This window comes from Varroa destructor, unplaced genomic scaffold (genome assembly GCF_002443255.2).
Source record: "Varroa destructor unplaced genomic scaffold, Vdes_3.0 BEIS01000003.1, whole genome shotgun sequence".
NCBI lineage: Eukaryota > Metazoa > Arthropoda > Arachnida > Mesostigmata > Varroidae > Varroa > Varroa destructor.
The window spans coordinates 56,354,992-56,382,686 of NW_019211456.1; the positions used below are offsets into that span (position 1 = coordinate 56,354,992).

The 27,695-nt window shown below is 37.0% G+C and overlaps 2 protein-coding genes and 1 long non-coding RNA gene across 5 annotated transcripts in view; all 3 read left to right on the forward strand.

Annotated features, from left to right (window-relative positions):
• The first annotated feature begins 93 nt into the window (after positions 1-93).
• LOC147757170 (uncharacterized) lies at positions 94-4,823 on the forward strand. The gene is made up of 3 exons (XR_015323343.1): positions 94-1,402; positions 2,402-2,572; positions 4,672-4,823. It is a non-coding gene; the product is annotated as an uncharacterized LOC147757170 (long non-coding RNA).
• A 4,346-nt stretch (positions 4,824-9,169) lies between these two features.
• DENR (density-regulated protein) lies at positions 9,170-13,053 on the forward strand. Of its 3 annotated transcripts, none has more exons than XM_022799573.2 (5): positions 9,170-9,546; positions 10,248-10,407; positions 10,604-10,770; positions 11,567-11,708; positions 12,831-13,053. In XM_022799573.2, exons 2-5 carry the CDS (start codon positions 10,272-10,274, stop codon positions 12,926-12,928), a joined length of 543 nt encoding a protein of 180 aa, XP_022655308.1. In that variant the 5' UTR covers positions 9,170-9,546; positions 10,248-10,271; the 3' UTR covers positions 12,929-13,053. The 3 variants fall into 3 exon arrangements, with proteins under 3 accessions (XP_022655308.1, XP_022655307.1, XP_022655309.1); XM_022799572.2 differs by having other exon boundaries at positions 9,170-9,499; XM_022799574.2 differs by having other exon boundaries at positions 9,527-9,641.
• Positions 13,054-19,560: 6,507 nt separating this feature from the next.
• Positions 19,561-27,695, forward strand: part of LOC111246749 (uncharacterized) — a 44,217-nt gene continuing 36,082 nt past the window's right edge. The window contains exon 1 of the mRNA XM_086984402.1: positions 19,561-19,812. The gene's annotated coding sequence lies outside the window, so the exon portion shown is untranslated. The remainder of the gene's footprint in view (positions 19,813-27,695) is intronic.

The window sequence follows — 27,695 nt, forward strand, 5'->3', positions numbered from 1 at the left end:
TTGTTGTGGTAGCAGCTGTCAGCGCTTTCTGCTCTTTCTCGTTAACGTGCCGCTGACTTGATCGTCCTCTGATTCTTAGCCTAGTGCTCTCAAGTAGATGAAGAAATGAACGTATTCGATTAGCCTATTACCGAGCCGGAGCGAGCCACTTACAGCATGCGGCCTGCCGCAGTGGAACTTCATTTTCTCTCTTGACAACAGCGGGGCTTGATGGAGGTTATATCGGCCTAGAGATAGTAATACGAGGTCGTTGATGTACAATAAAAGGAGTTTTTTGTGGGCAGTATTTTTTTATCTGCCTTAGCAGATTTTTAATGGCTATTGAGAAATAGCTCTCCTTAGCGTTGCTTAAAGGGACCAAGCTGCGACGACATTATTATCTATAACGAGTTAATACATTTTAAATATGTTTGCAAGTAACTTGTAAGCCGTAATTTATGGCACCTTGAGAAAAGTTGGCTGAAAAATGCGGCTTGTTTCGTGGCTGGATTAAGGCACGTCAACAAACATTGAATAAGGATGACTCTGAGGAAGTTTCTACTAGAGACACGCAGGCTACTCGTGCGGGTTTCACGTTTAGAGACATCTATGTTTGGAATCTTCCGTCCTGTATTTCCGTTAGGCATTCCATCAAACGGACAGCTGGCTCCTAACACGAAGCGAACCGTGCGTTTATGTTATTTTACACGGACATTCTCTGCTAGTGCTCTCTTCTTTTCGTTCTCCATCTCAATGAACTACCTTTTCTTCACACCTCCTCTTGTGTATTTTCTAATTGCTCCGCTTCGCTGTTGTCCATCTTATTCATTACCCCAACCAATCCCTCCGAAACGTTTTTTCCTCCCCTTATAATCTAGTAGGGAATGTAGGTGTTTAGTGAACAGAAGTGAAATAATATTAATGAATGCTTACACTGCTAAACACGCCTAGCAAAGGATAAAGTTGAAACTTCTGTGTTGGTTTAGACCTCTGAATACCCCGCCAAACGTCCTCGTAATAACTTAGTGTATAACGTATTTGCCTGCTGACCTTAGGGACACGTTGTGGTCTTCGGACCCGGACGTAAATACACGGTTCGCCCAATAAAACCCGCCATAGATCGATGCCGTCCACATACGGAGCTCTGACAGTCTATATGCTCCAATCAGGTCGTCAGTGGAGCAGTTTCATGTGAGCACGGCTGCCATGTTATTGACTGTTTACTAAAACTTGGTAAAAATCAATCTTGTATCTTTTGAGGCTGTTAAAACCTCAGGATTTATTCGATGTCGTGTGCTGGAACGCGAAAGCACCAATAATACCTGTGCTTTATAATAAACTTCTATGCCACTGTATTTATATGAAGTATTTGAAGAAAAGCAATACTTCTTAGAACAAGATGGCGCACGGTTCACACCAGCCGGTTAGTGCACAATTGACTATTTGAGAATCTAAGCACGTTCTGAAACAGGCACATATGCTCGCCAAATAGCCTAGATTTTGACCCTCTGAATTACTACGTAAGGCGTTAGTTACGTAGCGTTATTGAGCAAGAGTCCAACGAGTCACGTGCTAACACAACTATGCCAAACAATTATTGCTTTAAGACTGTGATAAATATAAATTCCAGATTAAAAATATCATTAAAGCAAAAGAAAGGGGCTTGTATAAAATAGACGCCTAACCGGGCTGTTCACTTCGCGGCCCTTCAGGAAGGCGTCGCCATCCTGAAGGGCCGTGAGGACGTAAGTCTTCAAGATTCCCTTTTCTCATCCTATTCACCACCTTCTCAAGCCATTTTTACTATTGAGACTGACATTTTTAGGACATGCAAAGAATGTCGTTGAAATATCAGTGTTTGTTTAGGTATTATTTTAAAAGCGAATAACAAAAAAATACCGTGTTTGAACGGATCATTCTGTATTATTGGGTTTAGCTTAGTGATTTGCTAATAATGAAACTGCTGTCAACTTGCATTACTAGAGTGGTACGTCTTGAACCATGTCACTTTTCATATCTAACTATTCGCCATCGCTCTCCATGATCTTCTTCCATTTCTCAACGAATTTATAGCTTCTTGGCAAAAATGTTTGGTCTGCTAGTTTTTTGGGACATTTTTCACTATTAAACGTGCGGTTAGGAATTTCTTACGTTCATGATTAGAACGCCAGTGGTAATCCGTCGTTGCAAGGTCTGGAGAATACGTAAACGCAAAACTTTCTATTTAAGGCCTGCAGGGCAGCCTTAGCGCCCGATGTGTGGCACGGTTTGTCGTGAAGGCAGACCCCGCTACAAGTCTATGTGTGTATATATATATATTCGTTCAACTTCGAGCAACTTCGGGCCGATTCGTACAACGAAGCGGCCCGAAGTGACTAGCTCACGTTTAGTGTCGATCTTTGTCATCGTCTGTTTCGAATAGGCTCAAACTATGAAGTTCATCTAATCTACCGCTTTTGTTGACGCTCAATAAATTGATCAGTGAAGTAATGGGTCGACCAGCAAATGCAATTATGAAGCTACGAAAACTCGACAAATTAGTTCCCGGCTTCCGGGTTATTTTCGGGTCGATTCGAGTGGCGAATCGCTGAACGTAAGTAAGATCGTGCAAAAATAACTCAGGCTATATTAAACCTTGATAATAAGTCTCTAATTCTTTCTAAAAATAGTATGAATCATCTGTTGTAAGATAAGGTAAAGGAAATAATTCTCTGTAATCAGCTGAGCTATAGAACTACAGCAAATTAGATATTCAGTTGTGTATCGTAATTTTAACTAAGCCAGCACGAGAAAATGGGGTCTAATTCGATAGCATTTTTATTGTATATATATATATATATACACACAGCTCTACGAAAACTGGAAACCTTCATTTCAAATATATATAAAAATCGGATAGAGTTTCGTGTTTTATGCTCTCGATCCAGGTAGGAATACGTGATGTGTGGCAGTTGGATCGAAGGACGCGGGTGTTGTGGAATTAGACCCCACAGCACCGCAGTCAAAAAAACGTACAATATATGTTGCTCATGCGTCGACATGTTACCGACTTTTATCCTCTAATATCGACTCCAACTTTATTAAACATTAGCTTGTTGAAACTAGTTGAGACCTAATTGTACAATGAAGCCCAACACACAAACTGCAACGTTGCTTTTATCTAGCAATCTAAAATTTTCGGTATATTATAAAGATTAACAACGCTGATTGGACGTATCCAGAACATACGTGTATCATGAGAGACAACAAGCGTTCAGGTACGCTGTGTTGTTTTATAGGCTCTTCATTCACGTGGTCATTGTTAGAGAAATCATACTATCTATCACTAGCCATCAAGCATAGCTAAATGGAGTATGTCTTACGTGCCCGTACCGAAAATAAAATTCGTAAATTTTAGCATCACTTTCCACGACAATGGGTAATTTAATTCAAAACTATATGATAAATAATCTCGGTTTGTAGATCGCGGAAGATAATAGGAAAATGTTAGTTGGTGATAATTTCCCTTCAGATTCCTTTTTCCGCCTTATGTAGATGCATATGGCGTTTCCAAGAGAACAGAAACAATGCTGTCGCTTTCCGACCTCTATATACATCTGACAGCCACCTCCATGATTACTTTCTACCCGGCTACTGACGTTGTGTGAATAATACACACATTTCTAGAGCATAACTAATATTTAAAACAGGTATAAATAATTTGCCTCCGTTAAAAAGAATTTTTTTTAAACTTTACTCATCCTTGTTTGTTGGTGGATAAAATAAACAACGTTTAAAACCATACTACACGTGATTTTGTGGTTACGCTGAGATAAGCAAATACGCGGATAAGCCCATTTGAACTGGGTTGACTTTTTTCCTCCCTGCGTTCATTTATTAGTAGTTGTTGATTTGGCTTTGTCAAGAACTCTTGCTAGTAGCAGTTTGATCGTGCCTTCAAACACTTAGGGACTACTTCACTTAAATCAGCCTTGTCTCGAGACAGTCTGTTTTGGAATGCTTCCTGACTTGTGCAGATTTAAACCCAATCAGGTGTCTGGGACGCCCAAATGACGAGTTAAATAACGTGTTTCTTGTACGGCAATTCCACATGACCAAAATTGAGTCGCGACGCTTTTAACGAGCAAGGTGAAGTATTCCGGAACCAAGAATATCCCTTATATTTACGTGTACCATCTGATGGTATGAAAGTTACTTTCGATTAGAAGAGAGTATTTACAAATTCATGGAATAAGAACTATCTTTATTCAAAGATAAAAGAGATGTGTGCTATTTGAGCGTATCATCATACCTTTTCGCTGGGTTTTTTTGGATATGCGATGCTTCATAATGGCATTGATCCAATCGCTTTTACTACAACGTTTTTAACTAACTATGCTTATCTGCGTTCAATATTCGTTGATGGAAATACTCTGGAATAATGGTAGAGGGTTACCATATCTTATTTATCCTCGAGTTAACATTACGTGATTGTTTTGTTAGGTGCTGTTGAGCATCGATGCGGCGGCACCTTCAAGGAAATATGATTTAGTATAGTTTTCCCCACACTGAATCATCCAGTGATAATATGATAGTCTTCATCAGACTGTCATCTGATTATCACTTTACCGTTCTTTTACTAGTTAATGTAATAATCTTAATATTTACTTCACTATTAAAATTTGTACTAATCGAACACCTTTGATTGCCTAGCTATTTATAAGGACGAACATCACTTGATGCAATGCGTCTTAAGTGTAAGGGCTGATGCCTTTTAGCTTCAATATAAGCTTCGAATGGGCAGCGTAGCATGAGCATATCGGTTCCGTGTTTCTATTGAGGAGAGACTCTAAAAAATCGACGTCTTTACCTAACGTAAGTATTCTTTGTAACGTCTAGATGGAAGGAGTCAATTAATTATTGTGGTGTTTTCGGGAAACATAAGCGGGTCGCTCAATGAAATATTTGCAAAGTACGATTGAAGCACGCCTTGAAAAACGTAACCGCACTGGGGTTATCCTATCATACCACATAAACTATTACAAATTAAGTTCCTGAAAATTGCAGTAAGTCACTTTAAAAACCAGATAAGGTCTATTTGTAAAAAAAAATCGGTGAAACACGCCAAATACTCAATTTTTGGAAATTAATTATCGTTTCTATTCCCAGAGAAGCCATACAATTTTAGAGGATGACGTTTAATGTCTGCAGCAGTTTCAAGTCAGTCGGATGCTTAAGTAAAGTAACATGAAAACTGCGAAAACTTTACTGCTCGAAGACATTACCGCACAGCGCAACATGTACCGAATCTCACTCAAATGCGGGAGTCGTTTTGCCGATTTTACTTATAGCTGGACTCTAAGCCAGAAAGTATTAAGAATAATCGAGTTCGAACGGTACCGATCATCAATGCTGACAGGAGGATAGCAAAATTACGGGCAATATGTGGAGGAACAATGTTTCGAAAAAGACTCTTGTCTAGACTTACGCCCGCAAATATCCGGAATAGAAAGGCTATTCGACCCAGCGATTTACGAGAGATCAAGTTAATGGATCGATCGCAGATAAAATGCGATGTGCTCAGCACTGGAAAGCCATCCGAGCAGAAGTGTTCGACCCCCTAAACGAAGAGAACTCTTCAGCAATATTAATGCATGGGGAGAGCTACAAACCACGATCGAGGTTGATTTCAGTAATTTTTACGATTTTCACGATTTTTATATGAGCATCGGAAACTGCTGAATGGTAATGATCCGCGTTGAACGGCTTGCGTCTGACTTTTTGGCCGTTCGAGAAGAAATCCTGGGGAGTTTAAGATTGGGTTATGTGTTGTTGATCCTGTCTTGTAGACATAAGCCGCCGAACTATTAATGCACATTATAATATCAAAATAGATCACTGAACATAATTGCTTTTATGTCGTCTTGTAAAGTGTCTTTATTGTATTATTGAGCATATAGAGCACTGATAGTTTACGGCGACTTACAAAGAAAATGTACTGCCAAGAAGGAAGACAGTAGAGTTGACAGTGCAGATGTTGTTATTCTGATGACACCGAATAAATGATACTGCTTACAGATGAAGAGCGCAGAGGAAAGTACATTGAAACTAAAAAAATAATGAAAATCTTATCACTTGCCTCAAATGTGAAATAAGATGACAACGAGTAATTTTACTTACCGCAAATTTGTCAAGGCCGTAAACGGCACCGTACAAAGCGAAACTCTACTGCAGGTTTAAACGAAAAGCCGCCAATGCATGTTCTAAGCACAACTCCATTCGGGGGCCAGCAATGTTGTATCAGTTAAAAGAGACTGAAGCAGAGCGGTTAGCGAGTTTGCTGAGAACAACCACTTTCTTCATATGTACATATGAAAATACTCAGTCAAGTGACGATTTGCCTTCTTTTCGTTTTCCTGAACAGAATTGATCTGAAATGCAAAATCCTATAGGAAAAATAAAGGCGAAAAAGGTTCACGTACGAATAATTTATGGGTCAAAATATATCGCATTAGATTTGCAGTGTTACTATACCGGGTAATAAAAACGTCCGATAAGGTTAAGCGGTTTGTTCGTTAACTCTTCGCACCTGATACCCTTTACAAAGGAACTTCCGTATACTACAGCAATTGAGAAGTTTGTACGTTTTTTTTATGAGTCTGTACAGCTTTCCACAGTGATTCGCAAGTCGATTTCCTTTTGTTCTCAATATCTATATTACTGAAGATATATTCTCGTGCGGCTATGACCTTCATCACATTATCTCCTAGTATCGCGAAACATACACTTCATAGTTGTTGTTACAGTGATTACACTATGTCACGCCTACGCTACAATTCCAGATTGGATGATATAGATAAGTGCACCTAAGTAACAGATAAGTCTGTTTTAAAAAAGTACGCTCTTCAACTAAAAGGCAACGCACATACATCATTGAAGTACACTCATTATTCTGTGACTGCATGAGATAGCATAGCCTATAGAGGTGTCAGCTGATTTATAACAACAGCATTCACGGTCAGAGGCTGCTTAGGCCAAAGACATTTGTCCGTCGGACTTACTGCCGATGTAATTACTTACGCACAATATTGCGGGTGGCAGCCAAATGCACCATATCATGGAGGAAGGAAGGTCGACTATTTATGAGAGCAATGAGAGCTTCTTTTGCCTCTGCTTATCTAGGTAGACAAGCAGTAGACATCTGATACCCTCCCTAGGAGCCACAAAATCAAAAAAGCTGTGCGTAATATAAAAAAAAAAGTCAAGATAATTAAACATCTTGTTTCCTTATCATTTGTATTTAAATTATTTGCGAACGGTCTAGTGACGGCAGAGGAGTAAAAGGAAGAAGCAACAGTTTGCCACAAGCTGCAAAAGGCTTCGTGCTTGCTATATTTTCTACGATGACCAACTTGATTATGCACCGTCAGGTCCTTCAATGTCCTTTTCTGAAATGTGCGCGATATAATCCAAGCCGGCTATTTTGCTAGCTATATAAGAATAGTAGGTTATTGTTGCACTCGTTTTTGCTTCTCGGTGCTGCGCTACGTAAAAAATAAGCTTGAGATATTCTCCACGAAGGTCCCGATCATAGTAACATTTTTATCTTTGAGAGGACATAACCGAAAGACAGAGTTGGTCTTCAATGACCATTCCATATTCAGGGTGTCTAAGTATTTGAGAGCGTATGTAAAATAGTTTTATTCACTGTAAGTATGGATTTTAGGTTTCGTAGTTGTGCAAGTTGCTATAATATTATCAGCGCATTCAGTAGCTGAGGTAACACTATACACAAAAATATATTAATCGTTCTACCTTTTACAATTCTTCAGCACACGAAACCTCTACCCCCGATTTCCCGATAAGCATTTCTTTTAAAATCAAATACAGACAAAATCCACTGTCTGGTGCTCCCTTTTCTGTAAGCTTATAGCGTGCTACATAAGTAGCGATCATAAACTAAATGTTTTGTCCAATAATATTTTACTGCATTTAGCTTTGACGCTTGAACGGAAATGGAATCAAAATAGATATTTTTAGAGGCTTTTAGAGTGCAGCAAAAATCCAAATTCTTAGACAACGGAAAACAAAATCCGGTAAAAAAAAGGCTACATTCCTAGGCCTCATGTTAAAATTCTTTGTAGCGACAACAACAGAAAATCAACGTTGAGACGATGGGTGTCATCATTGAGGCTGGAGAACACAAAAAAGAATCATCTGTAGGATTTTTTCGCTTAGTTCGGTTGTTCTGCATTTAGCAACATAGCTTTGGAGTTAAGCTACCAAAGCTGCTCTACCACAGCAGGACATGAAAACTGTTTGGTTAAATGAAAACCTACCTAGCGTATCAAAGCAAACAAAGCTATACACATAACTTACGCATTCCCACATATAAAGGCGTACTTAAAACGGATAAAATATTTACTGATAGCTTAGACAGGAAACGGTTCTTAACACCATTTTGCATTAGCCCAGTCAAGATGTTAAATTCTAACTTTGGATGACAGATATCATTGTGATGGCAAAAAATTGGTAAATTGCTCGAAGACCGATACAGTAATCCGCGATTATAATACGTTGTCATTGCATAAATGCCCTCTAGATACTGAAATAGCCTTCCATTCCTGTAATTTATGTTTTATTACCATTATCAAGATGTTTATCATTACTTTAATGCCATTTCTACATGTTGTCTCAAATGAAATCGCAAAATGAATCGAAGAAGATAATAACTTGATAAGACCAGCATTCATTTTGTTAGCAAAAAATTCCAATTGTTAATAAATCATATTGAGGGTGTGCAGGTTAAAGTATTTTTCATTTACTAGCCCGTTCTACTTTTCTCGCTCTTAAATTAAATCGGAAAGTGTATGGATTATTGATGTCGACCTCATTCATCAAATCTTCAGCAGGTTGTGTCATTATGAATCAAAGGAGCTGTGTATGCCAGAACGTTGTGCATATAATATACAGAGGGTTACCAATATTTTTCCGTGTAACCTCAAAATGGATTTCTAAGTGGAGTGGTTGACCTTATTAAACCATTTAAATATCGTTCACTTGCGTGTTTCAACGGAAGCGATGTGTAAAATACGATTGACCTGCTCGTTCTAGTGGAGCTTAAAGCTAGACATGATGGAGTTTCGCAGAAAATTGAACAATTTGAAGTTCGCGCCTGTTGCAAGCATATGTATTTATAAACATACCATTCTATGTAACAGACGAAATCAGACTGATCAGTTGTGTTTCGTGATGTAAAAGTCGTAATAATTTTGGAATGTGTAGTGGTTCATATTTTTTAACAGATTCTCGGTGTTGCTTCCTTCGTAGATGTTCGCTGGTTGTATCGGATTACTACTGGTGCTAGGCGGGTTAAATTGTATTAGTAGTATTTCTGGATTTTCGCCGGTCACGTGGAACACCAGAACGGTGGCGTTGCTATTGACTTTGGCAAGCTCCGTAACCGTCGGAACGAATGTCGGCAGAAACGATGTCAGCTCTGCCAATTGGGCCCATCGCGGGCGTCAAATACCCAATTGAGGTGGGCTAGATGAATTACAAAGCTTTATTGCTTCATGTTGATAAGTTGTGAGTGGATGCCAAAATCTTAACACTAACGAATCAGTGAACGGTGTTTTAACTTGATGGAAGCATGCGCTTTTGCTTCAATTGAGCTTCAATAAGTTAGCTTCGGACTTTCTCCATATTAATAACAAATTAGAGCCAATTTTTCAATCCTTTTATCATGTGATATATATTCGAATACGTATTAAATATTTATGCACGTAACATAACTAATGCTTATCGCGCAGAATATTTAATGACTATTTACAAATTTCCGAGAGATGGTATTAAGCTGGATTTCTTGGTTATATAGATAACAGTGGTAACACTGAACACGTTAAGTATACGGCATGTTTTATTTTTTTGACAGTATAGAAGGGTGTCGCCATTTTATTTTCTGTGTTCAGCGTCTGATATTATAAATAAGTATACGGTTTATAGAAAAAGCTATTATTCTCAACAATTTTATTACAGAAGTGATATAAATCCTGAGTATAAAAACTGCTAGGGGGAGGCTTGATTATTATTAACTATATAAAGAGGCATCAACTTATTTAACTTCCAAAGCAATACTAAATACAGTATCAGATGTTTTTAACAAGTTGAAGCTACAACAACGCCATTATTCATTTAACACAACGTATCATGTAACCAAATTGTACTGCTGTGCCGTTTTTTGGTAGCCGCTTTTACTTTGAGTTTATTTGCATTTATCATTTTAACAGGTTCTGTACTGTGGGGAATGTTCAATGCCCATAGAATATTGCGAATACTATTCAAATGCTTCTAAGTGCCAGGAATGGCTGCAGAAACATTTACCAGAGGAATTTGAGAAACGACTGAAGCTTACTGAAAGAACGGCAGGCAGTGACGGACAAACAAAAGGTACGTTAAAATTCTGTTTCAAAGTGCAATGACAAGAGCCAAATTATCTACGATTTGGCAATATTTTCTTCATTTGGATCTCTTTTGAATAAACGTAAATACTAAAGGATTTCAGGAAATCAAAAAAATTTTATTTTATATATATAAAAAAGATTTATTAGAATACAGAATATTTAGAACTATTTGACTACTTTAGTTGGCGAAGGTGGCGTCGGAGGATCGGGAGCGGCTGGTGGAGGTAGGGGTACAGGTGAAGGAGTTGGTGGTGACGAAGAAAAAAAGCGCCAAAAACGCGGTGGTAAGGGCGTTATTAAAACAAAAAAGAAGGTCGAAAAAGAACGCCATATTCAGCTCAGTAGACAGGTAATTTCCATTTTTCTTCGATGCCTCGTACATGCATGTTTACATACACATATAACGCTACATAACTATGTATACGAATATCCTATTCTTTTGTAGTGTGTTTCTAAAGTTGCAGTTCACTAACTAGCGTAAAACCGATTACCTGAGTACTAGACACAGGCGTGTTTCTGACGCTCAAAAAAATCTGTTTTTTAAAAAGAATTTAAATTGTAAGTTCCTATAAATTGTTCACATTATAGAATCCTATAAGATGGCTGATCCACTTCATATTCTGAGCTTCTTTCGTTGGACCTAGCGTCTCTTGGATAGTCTAACTGTCATCAAATACGTATGCATTGTTTTAAATACAATCTGATATGCAGTAATCTAACAACTGGTGTTGTAGTTTCTGCTGTACTAAAGTGCCGAAAAAAGCATATGTTTATTTATTGATAATTCCATTTCACCAAACATTTAAAGCTTTTAACAAATCCCGCGTGTGATGCTAGATGCAGTTGTTTCATTAAAGCACGTTGTTCTACTGTCGTTTAATTTGGAAAACGAGTAATAATCCAGTGATTAAAATCAGTTTCCTGTTTTTTAGGATTCGTTTATTTGCAAGCTTGAAGTGACCACATGTTTATGAAACGTGTTTCCAGATCGCTTCTCGTATGATTATGTAAATTTCGTAGCATGATTGCTGGTATCACTAACCAATATTGCAGTATGATTTTGATAACAATATAATGATTAAGCTACTGCAATAATACTAACGCTGGTTGGCCGTTGCGTTTTCATTTCGAATTGTTTGCTCCAGGCACGGGGCAAAAAAAAGAGCGTAACTGTGATTCAGGGGCTGGCGACATTTGACATCGATTTAAAGGAGGCCTCTAAGTTGTTTGGACACAAATTCGCCTGCGGCAGTTCGGTCACGGGGGAAGACGAGATCGTAATCCAGGGTAATTATGACATATGTTTCGCTGTCTAATAGTGTAATCTGGTGATACAAGTAGGTATAAACAATATCTAATGAAGTAAACTGCAATTATACTGTATCTGGAAAACGTATTTTTAAATTAATTATTTCGTAGGTAGCATTGCTTATCTGATCGGTGTGGCTCATTTTTTCCTCAAACCAATAATTAAACTCCGATTTATTATGAAAGTACCAAAGTGTAGAATAATTTTTTCATATTTGCTCAATGTAAGCTACATACGGGGCAAATTTTGTCGCATGTTTGCCTACGCTCATAGACTGCCATAAATTAATGTTAATAAGTGTTTGCTACACAGAAATTACTGCGTGGCTGTTTTAGAACCCTGTTATCGCAATCTAAATCTTATTTTTATTATTTTAGCCTTAAAAAAACAATCCTTTAAGATTTTTTGAAAAAATTGATAATTTCGATTTGCAGCAAGTGTGGCAATTTCCACAAAAAGCTGTATAGTTTTGCATATAATTGAGTTTTTAGATTTCTTAGTTTATTATGGGACTCAATTTCAATCTTTATGTATTGTATTGTATTGCTTTACAAAATCATTATTCGCGCCTGGAAACATTTCAAAAATAACTAAAGTTAATATAGTAAGCTTATCTTTTTATTGTTTGCTCAACATTGTGTTGTTACTTCTCCCCTGCTTCCTCTTCTATTAATGGATTTATAAAGCGTGTTTTAGAGTCGCTTCATTGCTGCTATATATTGAGGACAAGCAGGAACGAACTTCATTTTTCGTTTGGATGGGTTCATATTTACTTTGAGCTTAGATGTTTTTTCGCTTAGAGGTTCGTAGTTGCATTTCAATAGACTTTTTGCACCGAGCTTGTCTACGTGCAAAAGAGCCGAAATCCACATTAAATTATTTAACTGAATATTAATTAAGAGGAATACTTTTTATTCCAGCTTCATGTTTTAATAATATTCCTGTTCGACTCATTTTGATTTATTTAAATAAGTGTCTCAATCCTCTGTATCTCAACTGCTGCTTCTTTCTAAAGTAATCGAAATATTTCTTGTTGGACCCGGCTTGTCTCACATCTAATTTATTATTTATGATTGTTTTCCGATGTGACGTACTCTTAGGTGACGTAAAAGATGACCTCTACGACCTTATTTTAGAAAAGTGGCCTGAGATCGACGAAGAAGCTGTTGAGGATTTGGGAGATGTCAAAGCTCGTTAGGTCTTACCTATATAAAATATTTCAACAGGCTAAGCATTAAAATACTAACTCGTGTGTTGTCTATATATACATTTACATATACAATATATATGAATAAATGTGATTTAATAGTGATAATAATTAAAGCAGGGTTGTGTGTAGCTGTAGCCTTTTTTATGTTTACGTGCTGTTTTGCTTCGAAGACTTGCACGTAATTTCTATTATAAAATCACCTAAACAACTGAATGTAGTCGTATTCCATAACACAAATCGAAAAGCTGATTGCAAACTGGGTCTTGTTTTTCTATCCTCTGGATTACGTTAATGGTCGTTATAAATAGGGTACGTAGACATACCGTTTCCAGTGTCACATTTCTGTTTTCTTGTATTTTTTTTTAAAAAGAGTCAAGCATTATTGGCTGCGCAGAGTTTGTTTTTTTTTCTTATACACAAACCATATTTAAAAGCTAGTCTCAGCGGCATAATTGATAGGTTGATAGATTGATAGATTGAACTCTCAGTGTGGTCGGAGCAGTGCTGCATCTGTAACACTGATCTTAAATGAGTGCGGTGAAATGTTGAATCTCTCACCACTCTCAGGCGCTTACATAGGAAGGTTATATTAAGCACAGTTCTGCTGAAACGTATGTGAGTGCTTTTCACAAAAAGCTTTTGATGGACAGATCTAGAGCTTGATAGTAATAATGTCAACCATAAGCGGAACATTCAAAACATTAACTTCTTTGATGGTTTCTGCACTACTTACCTAGCTTGTAATGTCAGTATGGTATTTGTATAACAGGTTGGGTGGATATTAATATGCAGAGCGTTCCGTCTAAATTTGAAGAATGTGTCTTTTAGTGTCTTCCGTTGTTATGGTGTATTTAAGTGGACACATTTTTGCATGTATCCACAATGATTCCGCACGAGCATATTTGTTATTTAATGTAACTTCACTTCATTCTTATTGTGATTTGAATTTAAAGTCTGAACTGCCAAAGTGCCCGCTTCAGAGATATCTGTCTGCTCTGCTGAACGTTTTCATAATAGAGACAATGGGGTTCGAGCTGGGAATTATGAAGATATCAGATTAATATTCGCGTATGCTTCTTTAGCACCGTAATAGTCATTAAACTATTTCTGTGCGTTCACGTTCTACTGAAAAAACGTGCCTTATTTTTGTAACATCAGTGAATCTGGCATTGTACTATAGAGCATTAAAGAAATCTAAGGTTTAACACACTTACCAGAATGTGTTTAATATGCTTTTCATGGAATAAGAATGCTGTTGTATATCATCACGGCTTATTGTTGTAAATTTGATTGAAATATATTGGCTACCTGAGTCCTATCAGTTTTGGATCGTATCCGTATTAAACCACACTAAAATCCATAATAATGTTATATAACGTATCAAAAAAATGTATACATAGTTTGAATGATTATAGTTCAAGAATCTATATATAACGCACGCATTTTCCCTTACCGCAGGTGTTTAAAGTTATTACGGTTCGGATCAATATACTGATGATAACTAGCCTATTGAATACCTATAAAAAAAAAAGCTGACTGCAGGTCTGGGAAAAACGCAAGGTATTCTATAGGACATTTTGCTCCAATTCATCTGCTTGAAAGATTCTAATTAATATAATATAATCCCTTATGGCTGAGATCAAATAGTAGTTTCTTTTCTATATATATTGGTACTCAATGTCTGTAAGTACCTTTAGTTATGTTACCAGCGACGAAGTATAGCTAGCCCACGGTAGACTAAAATGTCCTATAAGGAATACGTCAACAAATTTTAGTCACATAGAACAATTCTATTGAAAAAATGTTCCTTAGGTTACAAGTAAGATTGGAGCTGTCAAAGATCTCCTGATGGTCAACCTACGATTATTTGGCCATTAAACAGATCTTCGAAAAATGGTATGTCCGTTACGGAAATGTTATAAATTAAGAATATTAAGCACTTACTTACAGAACAAGATAAGGTTAGATATATCAAACAGAAGTCAATATCTATGGCAGCTTCAATAAGCAGATTTTACCAAAAAAAAGCATATAGAGTTTATTTCAGCGAAAATCATGGCTCAATTTAAGATCTTTTCGGATACAATCTGTCTCTGAATTTTCGATGATACAATTGCTTTAAGTGCGTTTGTAATAAGGAAATAAATTTTCGATGATTATACATGCAAAGCTGAAAAAGATCGATACGTCAGTCAGCCGAACTGAAGAAACCAGAATATGAAGATATCAATGTTCATATCTCGGTTTCTTCAGTGGAAACGGAAGTACGTAGATAAAACAGTAAGTTGTACGTTAGAAAAAACTGCGTACTCACATTAGTGGTTCGTGCAACTGAAACTTACCTGGAAGCAGACAAAGGTATTTTATAATGGCACCAAGTTAATAAGATCAGGACAACTTCGAAATACAATAAACGTAAAAGTTACCAGAAACACAAAATAAAAAAAACGGTAACGCCAAACTAGGGTCGATTTTTCCACTTGGGCTGAGTACCAATTTTGAGGAACATTATTACCCACTCTTATCAGCGGCAAACATATTTAAAAAACTGAATGAACGAAGTGTTTCTCTTCTATTATTTTAAGTGCATACGTACGACTTGCGGTAGATAGTGAACCAAAAAGTCTACTACTCTAAGGAAATTATCCAGATATAATACGTTTGTTTGGTGTAAAAGTAAAAGAATTTTTAAGAGAGGAACTAATAAACACACAGTGTAGATCCTAAAATTTAAGTCTATTTAAGTGATATTATTGTATGCGATTCTTTAATTAAGGAACATAATTCAAACCCTTAGAAATTTTTGGAAAAATCGACAAGTTAAGGTTAAAAGTAAAAATAAAAAATGTCACCTCTTCAAGATTGAAATTAAAATTCTAGGACTTTTTATAAGCTCAGAGAATAGAACTGGATTCTAATTGAATAAAAACAGTTTTTTGTTTTGCCTTATTAAAAAAAGAAAAAAGATTTTCGACTAATCCAAATCCGTTTCGTGGATTCGTTTAAGACTCCCTGCGATATTGCCTTTGTACTTTTACGACAGTTTCGTACATCTAATATAATAGTATTTCAAATAGATCTTTTTGGTTTAAAAGTTATTGGCCCAATTATTATTTTCGATTAATTACACTTTGAGAAGCATGAATTAAAAAAAATAATCCATCAAGCAGTACTTATATTTTATAGCATTTTTTTTTATTTATCACTTAATAAATTACATAATCTTTTTTATTATAGCCTATACCATTTTATTGTTTTGGTGCTACTATTAGTATAGCGTATTCTATTTCGTATGTTAGCAACAGTTAACAAATTATACTGCTGACCATTATTGGAGCATATTGGATACACTGCATGCTTGTATACAGTTTATTACACATCTTAGAAAAGAATCTACCAGACAATGGCTGATTGACAAAGCATAGCCGTCATCATTTACAAATTTCACGATTTGTAAATTCTCACGATTCGATGTAATTTGGTGTCATGAATTAATGCAGCAAGTAAAAAATTATCTTCAAGGCAAAATGGAACGAATATACACCAGTATATAAACAAAAATTCAAAGCAACGGTTGAAAACTAATCTTACATTGTAGCTTTTTAAATTAGATTTGAGTATTTCCAGAATTTTCTTCTAAATTGCTAAGCTTTTATTGACTTTATTTATAGATGGATTCTTACATTGTGTCTCGAATCGCTCTGTTCCTTACAGCCATAAATGAACCTCTAGCCATTGCAAACTTGATTATATGTTCATTAGCTGTTGGAAATTGTTGCGTGTCCTAGAGGTAAAAAGATCAGGGCTGTTTTAAGTAGGCTAATTTGAGATAATAGGGACATGACGGTGATTAAAACATAGAGAGTAAATGAAAGATCATCGGGTGCCATTTATTTTACGCTTTCTCTTGCATAAATTAACGATCGCCCTATATCTACCCACATAGGCGATGGCCTGAACACCTTGAAAATGCTTGTCCTTGAACAAAATTCGCAACACAGCTATAACGCCATCGTTCCTAGCTCCACAGTTTTCTGACAAGACTTCAACTAAAACGCGACGTGAACACGGCCCCCTGTAAGCATAACAGCCTCACAAGTCTCTCTCGTAATAACACGGGACATTGATCAAACCTGTTGCCTGACGCTAGCTGATGTCGAATGCTGTGCCAGCTCTGTAAGTGCAAGAAGAGATAGTGCGTGCAAGAAGGTAAGCACGTATGGAATTGGGTGCATATTGGAGTTAGCTTTTCCCAAAGTAAAACTATACCGATCATAAAAATTACTTCAATCCATCCACGCTGAAAAGTCGACTTGGGTCGAACAGATGCGCTACACAAAACCTTTAGTAGTTAATTAGACAGATCCACGGATTATATAGCCCGTCCGTTTTGCCATTAATTTATCTGATTTGTTTACTTACACTCAACCTAACATGAACTCCTGTAAATACGTACCATCACTTGTATTACTTCATCTGAGCTGTTACTTTTCTGTAATTACTTTACCGGTCCGTTTTAATATTTTTTCTAGGGAGCTCAGCCGACTCTAGATTTATCTGTCGATTTTTCTCTGAAAATTACTTGAAATTTTTTTCCCGAAAATCAATTCTACAATAGCCTATTTAGCTTTCAAACTGACATTTACTAGAATTTTGCTTAAATAACTACTTGAAACACGTCTTCGTTCCGTTGCTACAAACATGAACTGATACGATCGACTGAATTTTCGCAATCTTCATTTATAAGTATCAATTCTAGGTATAAATATATTTATTAACCCGTTGAAATCTAAAACATAGAAACATGTAGAATAACATAAAAACAACATAGAAAATCATGTAAGATCTTTGCTCTTCGAAAGACATTTTCACACTGAAAACCGAATTCTGGGTTTACGGAAACGCATTCTATTGTGATGGAGTTCGGCAAGAATTTTTGGTCGGTTCCCGATATCAACCACCATGTGAAAAGTCGGCTACAATTTTGTGAGTAGAAAAAAATTTCAACAAATAGTAGCCCATCTTAACCTTGACAACATTCAAATTTTGTATACATGTGTCAAGAAATATTGCAAAAAATGCCAAAAAACGTACAAAAATTAACAAAAAACTGCCTATGTGCTCGAATTAACATAGGATGAAAAACAAACTTTTCCCAGGCAAATGTATTCGCACAGTTGGCTCCATTTTATGCACAGCAACTCCGAATGCTATCTTAACTATCCGTCCAAATCAATGCGATTTGATTATTTTAAAAGGTTGATTTAGGTTGAATAAATGGACAAATATAGTTTTAACAGTATACTAAGTGAATTTCTATGTTTCGATTTTTATGTCCGGTATCGCCATTAGGCATTCCATCAGACAAATGGCTGCCTCCCAGCACGAAGTGAAGTCTATCTATGCTCGGCCGGGTATTAGATGGACCTGCAGATTTCACCCCGTACCTTTTCCGATTCGTTCACCTCTGTTTCTAGTTTTACATTCGGTAACGAAAATTATAAGTCAGGTACAGATTGACAAAAATTAATTCTGAACTCATGTTCATCTCATTGTTACATAGGGAAGGTATCTTTTGGTAGTAATTGGAAGCTCTCTATGAGCTAAATCGAAATGCAATTTATTTAAATATAATTTAAAAACAAAGTGTGATTTAAATGAAGAAGTTACGGCATTAACTCTCGCCTTTTTTCACGCTGAAATGCCGAAATGTTGATTCTAACTGTAGAAAGAGGTATTGCATTTTTATTTAGCTCGTCGAGATGTATAGATTAGTGTAAATAATTGGCGTCAATAAAATGGTACTTATCATAGAACGAATGTTTCCATATTTTGGGATTTTTTTAAAAAATCTTTTAGAAGGTATTTTCGAAAACAAATATTCACTTGAAGTATTCATTATATCAAACATTTCATTTAGAAAAACTTAAAAGTAGCTCAAAACTCGTTTTCGGCAAACTTTTACGTAGACAAGGCAAATACTTCAATTGGTTCTCACGCCGCAATATCGATTTTAAGTTATAGAGGTGTATATGTCACTCAGCTCAAAGATGTATCGATTTTTATCAAGAAAGATTTCTTTAATATATAGAACGCTATGTTAAGCTTCCGCCGTTCGAAGGGCATTTCCAACTTGAAAATTGAGTACTGGGTGTTGGAATAAGCATTGCATCTTGATTCAGCTCGGCAGAAACAAAAACGTTTTCTTCTTATATACCTTTATACAAACGTTCACTACCATTTTGTCACTAGAAAACACTCTACCAAAAAATCACAAGATATTCACAATTGGAAAAGGCAACTGAAAAGGAATATATTTCACTCGCAAAATAACATTAATTAAATCGGCTCCTTTTCATGCACAGCTCTTCTAAGGGCAAATGTATGCAAAGACACCTCGCAAAATATAACAGCTGGTATCGTATAATTAAACACGAGTCTGAGGTTACGTAGGGCTAGTGCGGGCGGCTTTTGAGCATCTGTCTCTACCAATCGACAACAAAGTTCACATCGATTCATGCCAACATGATGACCTCAATGATCGGATGACAGGAAATGGTACGTGCAAGCGACTAATGCTACAGCCTAAATAAACAGAATGGCAGGTGTTCTTGGGAAGAAGGGAGTAACACGCGTTATTAAAAATGATATGAAACCCTACTAATTTTGGCTAGACCGAATATACATGAGAGAATATAGATGAGAGTAGAATAGTCGGTATTGCAGATACGTGTTCGCTATTATAGACCAATGTGGCTAAATATATAATGGCTGTTAAGCGTTCATTCTTGCCTTTCGATGATGAATCGATGCGCTTGTGAATGAGTGAAATATTAGAGATCTTACTGTAATTATTCGTCACTTACGTTCAAGTAAGTCGTTTTCATATGTGATAATCTGTATGTATGAATTCCTAAGAACGACAGAATTACGCAGATTATTTTTACATAAGAATCAAATTTCGAGTTATAGTTAATGGTCAATATTGCGATTTTGAAGTTTATTATAATAACACTAGAAAGACTAGCTATAACAAAAAATACCTCCAAATTCCTGGCAAGGTAGTCGATTGTACTGAGCAAATATATGTTTTTGGGCAGTACCAAATGAACAGGGTCTTAACTTTACGTAAACGTCTTTGGGCCTCCTGGGATTATTAAAACATCCCAAATAAATCAGCTCTAAACCTAAAAATGTCTGGGCACAGAATAGCCTTTGTTGTTCAAACAATTTGTCTAATATTTATCATTTGGTGTGGTTAGTTTTTGTAAATATTGCTGCATTTTCAAACTTTGTATCTTTAAACGATGTTTGATAGGCAAAAGTGAATAAGCTAAATTTAATTTTTTAAAGCAGAAAAATCTAATACATCAAATCCAAAAATCTTCGAATTTGACTTAACAGTCCTGTTTATTTTGAATCACATGATCTAAGATGAATACCCGACAAAAGAGGTGTCTCCGTTAAGAACATATGTTTTCACGTTCTCAATTGGAGCAGTCACTCTCTATTACGATCACTTTTACGATCAGTGCCTAGGTTTTCTCTATGAATTCAAAATACCTTGTGTTTACAGCTTCTTTTCAACCCTCTAAGACTATGGGGCATCATTACCTCATTTTTACCACTAAAATCCAATGTTTGTTTAAAAATGAGATAGAAGGTCTTAAACAAGGTACACGATTGTATGAAAAGCATTGCTTCGATTATAAAGAGAAGAGATATGTTTACAGTAAAGATTTCCATGCGTTAGTAGTTTAGTTTAGAACAAGAGACTCTCTTCTCCTCGGTTTTGCATTTTCATATAAAAGCCAGCAATATGTCTTAAGAAGTTGGTACCTTTTCCCATAAGAACATGTGGAACTATTTTTTCTCAGTTTTACAGCCTTTAGACAGTGCCCAACTCATATTCTCACTCGTTATTAATAACGAGGGAAACGCATAAGGTATTCAAAACTTTGAGCTCAAAGTGCTGCTGTTCTAAGCGCGGATATAATACACAGCGTCAATGCGCAAAATTTTCTTGTACAATTAGTGATGACAAATGCGAGTGTCGTCCGTGAACGAATCACTAAATCTATGTGGGATGTCCATACGGCATATCCATTTTCAGCAGGTTTACAGTTCTGAAGTTCCCAGACACATTACAATCGACAAACTTCTGAATTGTGCAATTGGTAGTATATTCATCAGCTAGCGGCCTTTTTACACATAATCGACGGTGCAGCCAGACCATCTTATCAGAAATTAAACCAAAAACAAGACTATTTGTGCGCGTATTGGCCGGTTTGTCTATTATTCTTTTACGATGAACAATGTAAGACATCGTCGGTTGCATCTGCGTATACTGTGTCCTTTCCTGCATGTGTATAGTGTAATTTTAATAAACACTTTCATACTTATCTTTACATTATCACTCATCGTTGATACACCTTAGATCGGTTTTTCGCCAACTATTTCTCTATCTCCATAGAAGGCAACTCGCGAGAAGTTTACGTTAAGAGGCTGCATTAATTATAGAGTAGATGGACAATTATTGTACTAGAGTAATATTAGCATGGTCTATGGAGGGTCGACGTATACCAAAAAGACCGTTGGGACATTCTCTCCTTTAATATATATGTATCAACTCCGTTTCGAGTATAGCATTTATTTAATTACTTTATTAATTTTTATGTGTCGTAATCGGGCCAGTTATCTTATCAGTAACAACATACATCATTGCTTCGTAGAGCTGACATTCTCTTGTACCTTGATTTCAGCAGCATAGCACAATGTTTACTAATATGATGAAGTACTATCATGTTCCGTTCACAGTTGTTCAATTTTTCAAAGATTATGTGCGCACAGTACAGTATGTTCGTCGTTGAATAGCTTGAAATTAAGCAGAGGGGAGATAAGTTCACAGGGAGTCATCATATATGCCATAGCCGTACTGCCGTTTACTAGAGCTTACCAGGCTGCAAAATCAAAATTTACCCATAGAACCTGCAGGAATAACTTCGAAAAAAAGCAACACAGTGCAAACGGTTTCACTCATTATGACGCCGCCTTCATTGTACCTCATTTACAGAGCAAAGAATTGGTCATTCAATCAATCTTGATTTGTCGGCTGTATATCATAAATGGAGATGAGACAACAAACCTTATCAGAACGTATAACTGGTAATAAGCAACGCAAGACAGAACTAATATTTAAAATTTCACGTGCTTATACGATTGAAAAGGTCAAACTAGAAAGATTGAATTTCTTAAATCGACATAGGCTGTTGGCATGCTGCCTTCATTGCACCTGGCATAAAAACAAACTAAGTTGACAGCAACATTTTCGTACGCCTACTATACGCTATACGATAATATATTTGAATCAAGTTCAGCCTTGCTTTTTTACAGCCACTACGTGATACCTGTGTTATATCATATATATCTGTATATATACCATATAAATTTGTAAACAAGAGTATAAACCATAGTTTATATTCTTGTTTACAGATTTATTTTAGTCCATAGGATATAGGCATTTGTTTTTAATACGGCTCCACTACAGACACCTAATTTGGTGATTTTATGTAATTTCTAGGTGCATTTGGTAAATAGATTTGACATTTGGAGCACTAGTTGTATACCTTACCCTATGCTAAAACTGCATAGGCTGTAATTATCGGGAACGAAGTCCGGAATCGGACTCAACCTTTTTTTACGACGAAGTTTCTCCGTAGCTCGGATCTATTTAAGGCGACGAAATGCGTTGTGCACGCTACAGGGAAGCCATGATACTTCTTTTTTCGGGGTGGGATTGGACTCCAGCCTAGTCGTTGGGTTTGGCTGACATGGGCTACCGACTGAGTCACTTCTAGCTCTGAAGTTTTATCCGTGATAGTCGTAAGTTTAGCCTCGAGCAGAACGTATCCACGTTAACATACACAATTCAAGCCAACCGCGTCATCGCACACTGATTATTTTAGCATTAAGGACAATAGTTCTGCTTGGAGCATCGGTATGGTTCTGCGTATGCCGATAGAAAAAAATAGCAAGGTGCTTACAAAAAACGATGCAACTCATAGGAGCGCTCGGAGCTATACAGGCCGAACTGTCAGCAGTTCTGTTACACTACTGGTGCTGCTACTCGCAGGAACGCTACCATGAGGCTTTAAAGAAAAAGAGAGGAACATATTATGAAAGCTAGAATAAATTCCGAAACGAAAGGCCACACCACCCGATTTATTTTGGATAGAATAGACGGCAAACTTTTTCTCAGAAATTACAGCAGAGGTTTTTACTATAAGGAAGAGAATCAATGTCTCAAATCCCCGCGATATGGCTCCCTTCTAGCCGGTTCTTAAAAGGCCGCATCGAACAAAACTACATGACATAACGTAGCCTTACCTTCAGATGCAGAGGGTAACGGCGTAAAGGTTCGAGACTAAACTTGTTCAGAGGTGAAAAACCTGACATAAACGTCCTAAATCACTTGCTTTGGTGGACACTCAGGTTGTAGTGCTATCAACTGAAGATCCAGGCTCTTTATGGTGAGGCTTAAAAGCAGAGAGTGCTTTTGTTGATAATCAATACAGCGGACCATATCGAGAAGAGTCCAACATCACTTTGGATGGGAGGTATTATACCTTTCAAACGATATGCACGGCCTCTTTGTGGTGCACTTTTTATTAAGTTCTCTTGCTTCTTTGAATTCAGGGCAAATAAAAATAATGTGGTAGGCGTTATCCTGGGTGATCGCTACACGCAGTGTTATAAAGTAATGGTCCAAGCATAGGTTTCTATGTTGGTCCCGCTTTTATCGGCAAGCTGATTTCCTTGTTGGTAACACTTCCTTCCTTCAGACACCTTCAGCTTATTTTAGAAGGTAGGGTTAAGCTTGTTTCCCTTCATGAGTTTCTAGGATCGTTTTCCACGGTAAGCTGTTAAATGCAGTCAGAATGTGCAAAAAATAAGTATACTTTTTTCCATCTGAATAAGTAGTGGTTGTGCTCAGCAACTTTCACGCTCGCGTCGCCAGTGGAACAAAGCGGTGTTTGCGAAAATAGAAATGGTTAAGCAAAAAATGGTTGTGACGTACGACAAATGTCCGAAGCCACCATTTATAATGACCTCAAACGTTTTTCCCAACAGAATTTAAACAGTTCTTCGGGGAAACTTTCACAGCCAGAGGGTTTTTTTGCGTTTGATTTGTTTGCGATTCGTAACACCTCCTTTGCAATAATTGAGGGACATTATTAAACTCGAATTGTCGATTAACGAATAAGAGTCGAAGGAAGAGAAAAAAAAGCAATCTCCATGGGCTCTTTTGTGACTCAAAGAAACGCCTCATAAGTAGCTTTTTTAGCCCTATCTCGCTTGCGCATTTGTATTTTATTCGGAGGTGGAAGTAATTTAGCTTGAGGGAAGGAACCGTGGTTATCAGATCAGGTTTCGATATGATTATTTACTTAATGGGTGAGTTACTGAGATCTTATTCACTAAAAGGTACAGTCCAGCCAGCTATTCAAGGTTCGGTTTCCTATGTAAGGTCTACATGTGACTTGTGAATGTTTCTGTGAAACATAGGCTTTACACTTATATTGATGGCCGTTAGATTGTCCGCCGTACATTCTTCTAACACCAACTGCCCTCTGTTGTCGAGTTCCTTAAAAACTTCACATGACGGATGCTGCAGTGCACTCTTCGTAAATGAACAGTTTATGACCACCGAAAGATGCACTAAAATTCTCTGGTGTAGCGACGAACGTGTCTGTATCGTGATCTAGGCTGCGTTCTGCTTCAACGATATCTACATACGTATAGCCCGTGCTCGAAAGTTTTACTGTGACTGCTAGTGAGTCGCCTGGTATAATAGATATTGTCCTTCGCTGCTCAATTCGTTAGTTGAAAAGTCCTTTGGCTCCAGGTCCGTCATTCAGTGCTATAAAGCTCTCGCTTAGCTTACGTACCCAACCTTCCGATTCTTACTTTCAACTGGCTAACGAGACTCATCGTTATCACCTATATACATCGTTATCACCGTTATAACCTAACCGGAAGCATGCCATGATGCTTCCGGTTGCAATTGCATCTATATTGGTAGAATTTTAGGCGTATTTTTGAGATCTGGATGCATTGTCTTGAATTGGCCCGGAAAGTTTTGCTATGCGATATCTGAGTTGCATTGGCCCGCCATTTTCGTCTCCAGTAAAATATTTTCACAATTTAATTCTTCTTTTGTTATTTTTTTCAACCCATTATGTTTAGGGCCACATTTCTCCTGTGCAGCCATTCTTTTTCCCAAGTACTTTTTTTAGCGATAAAGCGCATCATCAAAGCGGCCCTACGTCCGTTAAGAGTAGCAGTATAAATTAGTTTACCAGTAGATAGTCCTTAAAAATATCAACTAGCGAACCACATTAGTTAAGTGTCATCGACCATATATCTGCAGCATTTCCTGGGCATGTCGTCCATGCCTTGAGACTAAATACAGGTATGAAGAGGAACTCGCTCTTTCACTTTGCATTAAGTGCACCCGAGGACTAGAGACTTGGTCAGAGCATTTTTTTTAAATTTATTAGCGCATTTCGAAAACTGACTAATGCGCTCATTAGATTTGAGTAGCGCAATCTACGCGTTAGTCGCGACTCTCGGTAATGACGCAAGGCAATGCCATCCTTTTAGCTCTTCCGCTTGGAAGGTCTTCGCCGTGACTCAGGACACTGGCTATTGGTTTAAAACTTTTTGGTAAGGTCGATGGCTATCCTGCTGCCGTCCAAAAAGAGATCAAGTCCTCGGATGACAGTTATAGTATTTTTCAATTATGAAATATTAATTCCTCGGCAATAACACGTATTAGTGCTATGGTGTTAAAGAAGCACATAGATTGTTTTTGCAAGAGACCGGATGGTAAGCTACTCGCAGCTTTTTTACAACATAGCCTCAACTTCAAATAATTTGGAACCATTAAATTTTTCACTTGTTGCATTTCTGTCATGTCTCATTTTAGCTTTGTACAAATAGATTGTTTCAACTGGTTTTATTTGACTTTATTTTGTCGATTTAAGGTAACGCTAATCAATGCGATCAATATCTAGCACTACGTCAATTCCTTCATATGTGATAACAATGGTCATGCAAACCAATAAATATGCTCACCTGCGCACACTCGGTTCGGATTTTCTAAACTAGTTTCTGTTCATGTGTTGCGTTCGTTCCCAATGTACTACCACTGAGTACAGCAAGAGTTTTATAAGCCTGCTATTCATGTGTTTGCCCTTATACTCGGCATCATTTGTTCTTAGTTGCATATAATTTACCTACAGAGGTAGTTTACTTGAATCTGCCTTGTCAGTAATAATAAACACTTAGCTCAATCAAGTGAATGAATTAGTTTTACTTATCAAAATGATTTTATTAATTTGAATGAATAAGAGGTTTATGTGGGAACAGGAACATGCCTATCTGACGTAATACATACGCAGAGAGTTACAAACTGCAAAAAAACAGCCTTAAGTGCTCTCCAGCCTAGTCGATGCGGGAAATGGAGTTACGGGATGACGAAGACCAATTGCACTCCATATCTGTCCAATTAACCACGATAAATTTAGGAGTCTTCGTTTTATGGTTAAAGCAGGGGGTATAAACGACACTTGTTTAAAGTCAGCCAAGCAGTCACTTTTGAAACCAACGCGATGAAATTTAGGGGGCGTCCAGTTGGCGGGCTTTTCGTGGATGGCTATATAACGATATCATAAACAAGGTCATAAAACTGGGATTTACGTTGTCTTTGGATATGTAGTCGCTTGGCAAAAGCATGGAAAAGTAAACACGCAAATTTACTCCCTAAAAGATGTCTTTTTAGAATGGTCTTACGTCTGCTTCCATCGGCATTTTAAGACATTCATTCGTCCTGATAAAGCAAACAACCTGGCTTCACTCCGCGTTTCTTTGCAACACTGATTTAATTAACCTTAGACATTAATGGTATACTTACTCTAACAAAACTTTGGTTTAATTAGTTCAGTGTAGTTATCGTATTCCGTTTAAGCCGTTATCGTTTTGCCTTTACTGTATCTTGTCAACCCTGTTTAATATGAATTTTTATACGCCTTACACTTAGACAAACAGTGTCCAATGATCTCAATATTCTGTAACACCTGCTTCATGGATTTGATCCTCTGTTGAGATCTTAGACAATTCTGCTGTTTTTACTTTATTAACTTGTCCTAATATATATCCATGTTACATTAAACTCCTACTGCATTGATTTTACTAATTATACTTTCCTTGATTTAGGGAATTTTGTATTAGTGATCCCACAACCCTTGTTCAGTCAACCTGTTACCCTACCCAGTAATTGACTACCCTGGTGTCCTACTGTGCTCGTTACTACGTTGCAATGAATTCGCATATAGCATGTATCGTACTAATAAACTTAATAACCGAGCTCGACTTTGAAATCGCCAGATTTTAAACTAGTCCAAGACAAAATTTCCGTTCATTTGTACGTATCAAGCTAACGTGCGCGTGGCGTAAGTCTGAGATTTAACTTAGGCCAAACTCTGTTCCCATTTACAACTTTTCCTGTTCTCCCATTTCAGATAATTTCACCCGAAAAAAAAACAATCTAGGCGAAGAATATGCGTTGTATGTTAAGGTAGATCATATTGTTATTAACCACTTTAAAAATTAATCGAATTAACATCACCTCTCTCTAAAAAAATATCTCCCTAAAAGAAGGCATTTCCTTTAGATGACGGAACATACACAGAAA